This window comes from Equus quagga, chromosome 22 (assembly GCF_021613505.1).
Source record: "Equus quagga isolate Etosha38 chromosome 22, UCLA_HA_Equagga_1.0, whole genome shotgun sequence".
NCBI lineage: Eukaryota > Metazoa > Chordata > Mammalia > Perissodactyla > Equidae > Equus > Equus quagga.
This window is the reverse complement of record NC_060288.1, coordinates 29953335-29964075: the sequence shown is the minus strand read 5'-3', so window position 1 is coordinate 29964075 and position 10741 is coordinate 29953335. Positions and strand designations below refer to the sequence as shown.

At 41.3% G+C, this 10741-nt stretch overlaps 1 protein-coding gene across 1 annotated transcript; it reads right to left on the bottom strand.

The window, feature by feature from the left end:
- Window positions 1-958: 958 nt before the first annotated feature.
- Window positions 959-10510, bottom strand: AGA (aspartylglucosaminidase). The gene is made up of 9 exons (XM_046648360.1): window positions 10302-10510; window positions 8233-8386; window positions 7517-7629; window positions 6479-6591; window positions 5135-5249; window positions 4435-4510; window positions 3478-3585; window positions 2635-2768; window positions 959-1201 (listed from the first exon to the last, which is right to left on the bottom strand). Exons 1-9 carry the CDS (start codon window positions 10426-10428, stop codon window positions 1101-1103), a joined length of 1041 nt encoding a protein of 346 aa, XP_046504316.1. The 5' UTR covers window positions 10429-10510; the 3' UTR covers window positions 959-1100.
- Window positions 10511-10741: the final 231 nt, after the last annotated feature.

The window sequence follows — 10741 nt, the reverse complement described above, 5'->3', positions numbered from 1 at the left end:
TTGGTGTAGAGGCTCCCCAGAAAATTAGGATGCACAGCAGGGTCTAAGAAGCATCCACAGAACTACAGCTTTCCAGCCCTAAATTATAAAGAACATTAAATATGAAGATGAGTGTAGAAAAAACAGAGCAGAGATCCTAAAGCTTGAGGACAATATTGTACATGCAGTTTTATTAATGACTCCTCATGTAAAAGATAATGATTTTAAGGAAAAGAGGATGCTGAGAAAACACACACACAACTCTGTAGAGCTGTCAGTTAGAGAGGTGACTCAGCGCTTAGGAAACCAAGACCATGCCAGACGACAGAGTCACTGACTCGTGTCTAATTGCAATCACCAACCTCTGCTCAAGAGACCAGTAAAAGCACAGTACAGACAAGTTCCCTAAACCATTTTAAGAAGAAGTCATCAATACTAAATATTAGAAGCTAAAAGATCAGGCCTTTTTGTGGCTAAAGAACCATCACATATGCAGAGCTCTGTCAGTGGGGAAAAAAACAAAGAAAATCCACACAATTGCTCATCAGAAGATTGCCTATAGTTTCTAATATGTGCAAAACAAAGCACACCTTTGTTATTAACAGCATTCTTTCCTCTTCAAGCTAGTAGGGAGCATTATGCAAAACTGATAATCAGCGATAGAAAGATCGCAGGAACGTACTGAAACTCAATCAGGTCTAATCAAGCTGTGACTCATCGTTACCTTTTTTCTTTGGGTCTAAAAGACTTGCATACTTTAAGTATCCAAATATACATTATTTCTTTTGGCTTTCATATATCACTATGGAAATAAACCCCCAAAGTAGCAATTTCTTGAAACATTGAGCAGAAATCCAAGTATCACTTAAGCTTTAAACATACACAAAACACATACGCACATACATACTCCTTTTCAGGGGATACACAAAGCTTAAATAAAAACAGATAAAAAAAATTTCAGATCCAGAAAGTGTCAATACTACTTCAACATAAATTTATTTTTGTGCTTCTTTTACACAAAGAACTCGGAAGACACGAGGCACCCTGCAGGTGAATTTAGCGTGTAACCTTTCCAGCCTTTGTCTCTTTCTTTAAATATAGATGCTGTCAACAAAGATGGATTAGATGCAGTCTACTTTTTCCTCAGTTGGTCGATTGGTTAGAGGATTATAAACCATGAATCTGAACTGAGTAAATGTTGGAAGTTTATTGCAGGCAGCACCTGGGCAACGAAAAGAGAAAGTTGTTTGGTTAAATACAGAATGCACATACTTAGAACCAACACAGACGTCGCTCATTCACCTGGCCATTGGCTGTTGTGTGCCTGATGTCTTTCTAAGCCACCCATAAGTGTGCTGGTGTGTCCTCCTTAGGACTGACCACTTGACAGTCCACGAGTAGAAAGAAAGGTGGTGGGGAGGCCAGCTCTCTGAACCTCAGAACGCAGGCTGAGTTTTGTTCTATATATGTGCTGTCATTGCTATTATTTTCCTCTGTTTTCAAATCTTTTTCTTAGCGAAAACACTTTTCAGGCACATGCTAAAAATTTTATTTCCCTGGCCACTAGAACATTCCTGTCATTCACCCCTAATTCTCCCCTCCCCACGCTCACAGAAAGTGAGAGGTATTTGTCAAGATGCTCTCTGTCCCTTCACCTTCATCCTGCTGACGGGGTTTACCTTGGCCCTGCCTACCTCTGACAACAGCGGATTTCTTCCCCTGCTCAGACAGCCAGAGGGGCCCCTTCTAATGCCATTACTTTAAATATAAAGACTTAGTCAATTCTAAATTCATCTACAATTATATAATTATCCTTTTATATCTTGTTAAACCCAACTTGGAGCTTTTTAAGGTTTATTTCTTAAGAGGAAATCAACGAAAATGATTTATTCATAAAGCCTTTCCTCCTATAATTTATATTGACTTTTGTATCTTAGTATTTAACAAAAAAAAAACCAAGGAATTCCTCAAACAAGTTTTTCAAACACAGAACTGTGGGAAGTAAAAGATCAAAGGACAATAATAAGCTGTCCAATCAAAAAAGTTCTATTGATCAGTGAGCCGTACATTCCCCATCTGAAAATTCAGTAATGAGAAGCAGTAGTGGTTGATCTCGAAATGCTTTGAAACTGTGCTAGGCTCATCTAGAAAGTAAATGAAGCAGAGGACAGGCCTCGAATACAGTGCAAAAGTAATTCCACTCACTTCTTTGGTTTACTAATTAGAATACATTTTGTACCTTGGAGCTCCCCAAAAAGATCTAAATGACTGAGACATTTAAACACTGAATGAAAAGAAGTAGGGAAGATCATTTATCCCTATCGACTTCTAACCAATCAAAGCGTCTGACTAGATGAGTGCATCTCAGCACGTTCTGGAGCTGACGCTAAACTTTACTTAGGACAGATGTCAAAGATAAGAACTAGTAGCAAGAGACTGGGTCATAACTACCAGCAGTCAACCAAAGCAGGTTTTAGGTATATTTTTAACACTTTTGGGGGTCCTGACAGATCATCAGTTAACATTTCTCCAGTGCCTACTCAAATGCTCCCTGTTTCTATGGTAGAGGGATAAAATACACAACAGTATTTTAAAGTATATATTCTCATCAATATTTCTAAGTTCACACAAATATGAATTCCAACTAAAACTTACCATAACTTCCCGTCACGTTGGCACATATAACAGCCCCAAAGAAGTTTGGAAAATACTTGCGAATTCTTGAAACCACCTTCTGGCATGCTACAGCTGGGTCTTCCCCTCCTCTCATATATTCTACAGCTTGGTAGCTGATGTAAACAGAGGCGAAACTTTAGTATGACAGAATAAACTAACTCCGAATTTGGTTACTTGAGGTTAGACATCTGCAACCACCAAAACTGTCATATTTGAAGACTCTGTAAATGAACAGGAGTATGTGACTCCTGTGAAAACATCAGCAGGAAAGCAGTAAACTTGGACCCAATGTCTATCTTTTTGACTAATCTGCCCATTATTTTCAGATAAGGACTATTATTTTTGGCTTTGGCTGAATAACTGTTGCTTAGGAATAACAGCCAGAAGTCATAAAGTACAGAGCTTATACGTATATAAGAAATGGGGCTACCATCAATGGAGAAAATGCCAGGCATGTGCAAAACATCTAGTTGTGATGATTATCTTTCAGTAATTAACTGTACACACAACTGCATTTCCTACTTTTATCATCAATTACCACAGTTCCTTTACTCAGTGGCCTTACATAAATTATTTAAATGGACCAGAAGTATGCTCATCTGTGAAGCAGAGTGAGGCTTATTATTCTATTTCAGAGGGTTATGATTACTTAATTTGAATGACTATCATTATCAAAATCGATAGGGGTTTGTAAGCAGCGCTTCTAAAAAGCTCTTGTACACACAAATTCAGATTACGTGGCACAACCAATTATTTTCTATCCTGACAGACAATATCTCCTCTAAAGATCTCTAAAAGTCCTATAAATGTAAGATGTCACACCTTGGCAGAAAGCGCATCATTATGTCACCATTGCCCGTGGCCGCGGCTGCTCCCACTGCATCTTCAGCATAGGCCCCAGCTCCAGGGATCGGCGAATCTCCTACTCGACTTTGTGAGGACACAGGATAATAATTTAGGACAGGAAATCAAGTGGAACAACCAAATTATTTTATGAGATGTTTCAACAATAGGGCATATATCTACTTAGCCCCTGACGATTGTTTTAAGTAAATTCTTCATCAGAACACACACAAAAAAGACTTTCATTCATTTTTCAATTTACGTTTCCACAAACCTCCATTAATTATGTAAGAATTAGACCCCAGCCAGTATACCAAGATGGCATAGGTTTACAGTGACCGTCCCTGCTCGTCTGATTTCTAGATTATCTCAACAGGTTCAAATTTGTTTTCCTCACCTACAATCTAGTCCTCCTTTCTAATGTGCCAAAATTTTACCAAGGTTTTTCCTTGTAATAAAGCTTCACTGCTTTTCTACTACTTTGAAATAAAATCCAGAAATCCTTAAACCGACAGAAGAACCCCCTGAAATCTGGCTCTAAGCTTCCTCCCCTGCACCCAACACACACACAGTTTCTCTTTCAGCCAGTGGGCGCCCTGACCTGAGTGTGCACTGCTTTAGATGTGCTGGTACCCTGACCTGGATGCTCCCTGTCTCTTCCTTAGGCTGAGATGTAGCTCCCAGCATCTCTCTACTGGCCTCTCTCACCACCCCAGCTTAATCAGATCACCATGGCCATCCCTGAACTCAACAGCATGGGCCGGGACCCCCTCTCCTTTGGCACTTAGCAGACACTAATTTATTTTCTTTCACATTTTTCTATCTCAGCTGTCAGGGGAGGGCGTGCTTTACATTCGACGTCTCCCATAGCGCCTAGCACATATTGGTTTATGCTCAATAGATATTTGTGAGATCTGTTCTCTGAGAAACACTAACCCAGGTATTTTGAATTTTAGACCATTTGTAGATGTACCAGCAGCAGTATATCCCATCTTATGGATTACAACCATGCCTAGAAGTTAAAAAAAAAATCATTGTAGGTATCAACTCCAAAGTTTACCTCAAATATAACCAAATAATTGAGCAATTGGCAATATAAATATATAAATATCCTCTTTCATTAATTTCAAGTAGAAGAAAATAGGAAACTTAGGAATATTGAAAATTATACCAGTGGTGTAATTTGTGCTTTTTAATGACCTGGTTTCACAGCACAGTTTGGTAGACATCCCAAATCTTCACTCTTCAAATCATTTAGTTACTTTTCAAAGCTAATTCCAAAGAAAATCACTGACATAGACTAATGGAAATTTTCAACATTGTACCTTGGAAAGATCACTTGAGTGTGGCAAACAACATGAGATTATTAAAAGAACTAAATATCAAATAAATATTTAAAAATACAAAAGTAAAAAGTCATTAGATTTTAGGGGTCTTGTATAATTTACCAAAATGCATACAGATGTAAGAAAGTGTGTGTGTCTGTGTGTGTGTGTGTGTATTCTTACTTGGCAGTTAAAACAATCAAAATCACCATCTGGTATATGGATGGGGTGAAGAAGTTAAGAAACACAGGAAGGCAATTAAAAATGCCTGAACTTTGACCATAAAAACCGTATGAAAGGCAAATAATTACCAATAGTATCATGACCATAATTATTTCCTGTTTCTCTATAGGTACTACGATCTTGCTTTAAGATACTAGGTGGTTTGTAGGGTCCACAGTATTTCGAAGCATCTGGTATAACATTCTGTAAACAAGATGTAAATTTTACTTTTTAGAAAGGGTGATTTTAGAACTTAGCAAGTAGTAACGTCCAGTCACTAAACATTAGTAAGAAACCAAAAGGACATCTGGTAACTGAAAGATAAGAATAAGCAGTCAAACATTAGCTAAGTCTTATATGAACAGATGGATACAATTTTACTGAATACCTAGTCTAGTCTCAGAATTACATAATATGGAATAGACTTCCATATTGTCTGGAAAAGCTCCCCGATTTTTCATGTGCCTAAAATTCTCAACACAATGGTAGATATAAATGAAGATTTTTTTTATTAGATATTAGTCTGCAAAGGAATTAGGTACACAACCTGACCTTTAAATCTCAGAATTTGTCCCTGGCCAGGGACAAGTTCTGAGATTTAAAGGGAAATCTATTTTAAAACCATCTTTTTTCCAAAGCTAGGTTCATGTGAATACAATCTAAGTTTTTCTCTAAGATTCTCTTATGAATCTTAGAGGCTCAAGAAAATAATCCAAATTCATGAATTTAGGTTGGACATATGGATTAGTATTAAAACAAGAAACCGACTACTCAGGTCTTATTCATTTGTGCACTTGGTGCCTCCCTTGACCTGGTTTTAGACAGTAGCCTCTTTCAAGGGTTAAGCCCAGAGACTTCCTGGTTACTCAAAGGTAATTAGGATTTGGGGAAGAAACAGATAAGAGACTAAGGGAGCCCACAGAAAGCCTCTGGATGGCAAAGACAAACGGATTCATGCTAAAAGTCCCACTGATTTAAAGACAAATTATCCCACTAGTAACATACTAGACACCTACTGGTATAAATCCTCGTCAAATAAGGGCAAGATACTGGGGACACTTCACATAGATAAAACCTACGAAATAGTTTACACTAATGGTTGCCAACTTTGATTTTTTAGACTTGGAATCTTTTGTTACAAGGAGATATAAGCAGAGCAGTTCTGACTGAGGCAGCCCCTCTTCCCACAGTAGAACCACCACAATTTGAAAACTATTGCCAGGGACCAGTAGCTCTCCATCCTGGATGTGCATTAGATGCAGCCAGGGAGCTTGCAAGAGCATCCACACCCAAGAGTTAACTTAAATCTTTGGTTCTAAAGTGCAGCCAGAGTGCTAACCAGTACCTTAGGCAATAGGTGGATAACACAGAGCAGAAGGGGATGCCACTTGATATTTTCAAGTAATTTACTTTTAAAAATTATGTATACACACCCTCCAATAATTAGGCTGGCAATTCTGAGCAAGCCAATCTGCATGAAGAGCTCGAGAAGCATTGGTAGATAAATCCTCACTGATAAACCCCATACTTTTGGCAAACTTGGTGGCTGGAGATGGAGAAGAGAAGAAAAACGTAAATTAGTGAAGTATTGTCTTCTAAACAAAAGACATGTACAGGAAGTGTTCTTGGGCAGCTGTCTCTTAAGTGAGGTAACCATCCCTGGGGGCACACGCAGACTTCCAAAGGAGTGTCGGACATGAACCGTGTTAAGGGCATCAGTGTCTAGACCTCAGCTTCCATGTGTCCTTCCTAAAACTGATGTGCTGGAGACCCTGGGGGTGTGTGTTATGACAGTTCTCCTTTCACACCTTCCTCCACGCTCGCTCTTGTACTTTCCAAAATAAAAGGCACGCCTCTCACCAACAAAGAATCTTACTGCTCTGACTAGGATGCAATGCCCAGCGTTGGTGTAAAAAGCTTTGAGACACCAAACAAAGGGACAGCTGGATTCCATGAATGAGTAACGGATCCTTTTGCTTGTCAGGTAGTTTTCAATTCTCTATTTCAAGAAACAAGGATACCTGCAGGAGTTGTTAACTAATTCAACGTCAAAAATTAATTCTGATTATAGATCATTGTCTGATTTTCAGTATATGACTAGGAAGACGTTCAAGTAAGTGACTCCCACAGCAAAACTCCTTCTGCTCCCTTCTTCTTATATTAATGATGTTCCATGGGTCTTATACATATACAGTTATGATACAAGAGGAGAAATGATGCTGAATCATGTTTCAGTCCAGCAATAACCCATCTACAGATGATGAACTAATTTTTTAAATCCTATTTGAAAGATAAAGAAAGTGAGAATTTAGAAGTTGAGGAACTTATCCAAAGTTAAATAGATAATAAGTGAAACAGCCAAGATCTGAACTTAGGTCGGCTTCTCTCCACTACTTGATACTGAGTCCTTTTGTCACAGTGAAGAGTACAGACAGAAGACTAGATAAAACTTCCGTATAGGGAAAATGTACCTGAGTCTCCTACTAAAAGCGTGTGTGCCGTATGTTCCAGCACTTTCCGTGCCACACCAATTGCGTTTTTAATTCGTCTAAGAGCTCCTACTGCTCCTACGTTCATCGTAGTGCTGCAAGAAAAAAGGCGCAATACATATTTATTTTCAAAGGTTCATAGATTAAAAAACACTGCTCCACTCCAAGCAATAGTGTTCTGTAGATAAACTCCAGCATCTTAACATAGAAGTAACAGCACATCCGTGAAGTTCATACAAATTCCCACAATCAGACAAATTAAGGAACAAACAGAAAATCAACTTACCCTATACTCCCACAGCACTAAAATTTCCAGTTTCTCCTGGCTCGCTTTAAATATGGCTTTTGAAAGGGGTTTTCAGGCTTCAGATCAGGGAAACCACAGCATTTGTACATGGCAGATAAACCACTGTGGACCAGGTCAGAGACATATTTTTGCAGCTTGGGGTTCTCCCTGTTCTAAGGAGAGTCCCTTCTTCCATGGGATATTTCTATGCTGCTGCTGCTGATTTTCTTTTAATTGAGAGGGAAACATCTTGTGTTTGGAATGGCCAAGTACAATAAGCTAGGGGTTTTGGCCTGTGACAAAACTTAGATATTCGTCCATCGTGCTTTCCGTAGAAGATCAATCAACTATAAATGCAACTGAACATGAAGCAGAGACGCAGAGACAACCAGGTCCCGGAGAGCCTGCTTACCCATCCATGATCATGGCATCCAGTGTGGTTTCTCCAGACTCGTCAGGACTTCCACCGAAGCCCACGGTGTTGTCACACTGCTCCCGCTCACAGGCTGCACAGCCGCTTTCCACTGCGTCCAGCGCGGAGCCTCCAGCCACTAATGTCCCCCACGCTGTCAATCAAAACGCAACAGTGCCTGTTCATATCTGGGTTTTTTAATGTTAAATGCAACAAACCAGCAACGCTTTGAGAACTCCTAGTTTTAACATTTTTTTCCCATGCCCTCTAAGTTAAACTGAATTTTTAAGTTAGTTTATGGAGAGCTACAAGGAGTCAGAGTGACAGAGACAGAATTATAGGCTGCAACTATTTACTGTGAAGAATTCCAAGACTTTGGCTACGGATACCAAGTGAGGGTTTTTTCACTTATTAATACCTATTTCTACCGTGTCTGCGTGAGAAAAGAAAGTCTCTCCTTCAACTTTAAAAGATACAATTGAAGCTACTAAAAGACAGTTAATTTGAAAATTCATTAAATCAGACATAAATTTCTTCTGCATCATTAGATTACTGAAAATACACAGAACTAATACTTTCATTGAGGTATCTATCACAGCGTCTCAATAACACCACAACAGCAAATAATTACAATGTGGGCTTCACGTGGATTAATTCATTTCATCTTCACAACAGCTTTTCAGGTAAGTACAGTACAACTGCCATCCTCATTTTAAATAGGAGGAAACAGATCCAGAGGTTAAGTAACTTGTTCAAGGTCACACAGTTGATGGATAGCAGAGCTAGGATTCACAAGTAGCCATTTTGGCTATAGTGGCCGGGCTTTTGGCACTAGACTATGTTCTGTGGAGTCCTATACATTGAAAAAGAAAAAAAAAAAAAGGTCTTCAATGGTCAATTTCTTTACTAATAAAAACAGAATTCCTTTAAGGGCAGCTACTACTATGGGTAAATAATTTAAGTATCAGTACTGAACGGATTGGTTTGAAAGTATATTTCAAGGAGTTCCCCCTTCATTACAGGCAACATACACAGAATTTTTCCCTGCCTAGGTTGCTGTACTTTTTGTCTCATTATCGCTGGGTTTTCTTTCTCCCAGACTGTCCTCTCATTTTCTCTGAATTGTATGCACTGCCCATAACATAAACTTAGCTCCACCAAATTTTGCCCCAGAAAGTTATATTAGCAGCCTCAGATGGGGAGCCAGAGGTCGAAATTACCCTTATGTTATTACATCGTGAATGAGACACACCACAACACAATGAGAAAATGACAAGACAATGGTATGTACAGGATAATACCAAAGCACAGCGGATAGGCACCTAACTCAGACTGGGCATAACGGTAGTAAATCAGGGAAGGCTTCCTGGAAGAGGCGATACTTTAGCTCAGTGTTTCTCAACCCTGGCTGCAGATCAAAATCACTTAGGCAGCTTTTTGAAAACACAGATGCTTTAGTTCCAGCAATTAAAGCAAAATCTTAGGAGCTGGGGCTCAGGCATAGGTATTTTTCAGAAGCTCTGCAGATGTTTTTAACATGCAGCCAAGACGGGAACTCTGCATTCCAGGTGGCAAATACAGCATATCAGCATCCAGCGGGGAAAAAAAGGAAATGTAAAAAGAGTCTACTTTGGGAAATCGTCATTTGCAGAGCTGGAGTACAGAGTATTGGGGAGAACTGCAGGGTTAGAAAGGAGAGGTGAAGAGGCAGACAGGAGACACTCTGAAAAGACTGGAAGTCCAGGCGCCCCCAGCAGAGTCTAAACAGAAAGGCCCCCACTGCTCTGGGTCAGCAGCAAGGGGAAGGTATGCTGGCGCGGGGGCTGAACGCAGGGAGTGAGCCCGAATGAGGACCTGAAATGCAGCAGTGGCAGGGAGGATGGAGCAGGGGTCAACCGCAAGGGACGCAGCGACACAGGCGGTGCAGCCAGGGCTCGCAGGTGAGACGAGGAAGGCTTGGCCCGGCTGCGGCTGGCCTGCCCGCCGGGCCCGCAGAACCTTGCAGCCGGCAGCTCCTCCCCGCTGCGAGCTCCAGCAGCGCCGGCCCCGCCCCGGCCGCCGCCACGCACCTGCTTCAGTTGCATTCTGAAAAGGCCAGGTGTTGAGGACCAGGGGCAGGGGGCCGCAGCGGCGCGCGAGGCCTGGACCCAGCAGCAGCGGCCCGAGAAGCAGAAAGAAGCGCCACTTCCACGCCATTGCTGCGCGGGCCAGGCGAACGCCACTAAGGTTCCGGCCGCCGGCCGCCGCAGGCCCCGCGCGCGCGCTCCCCGAGCTTTTGACTCCAGCGCCCCGCCCACCCGGCCGCCCCGCCCACTCGCCTGGGGCGCGGCCGCGCTGCCTCAACTCGCGCGAGATGTGGGCCTTGGGGAACCGCGGGAGGTTTCTGTCCCGCGCACCCTGTGACTGAAATGCTTTTCAGGTCTTAGCGCACGCCTTGTTTTTTGAATAGTTGAGGGAAAATTAGTATGAAATCATGCAGCCCTGGGGGGCCGGATCCTAGGAACTTTTT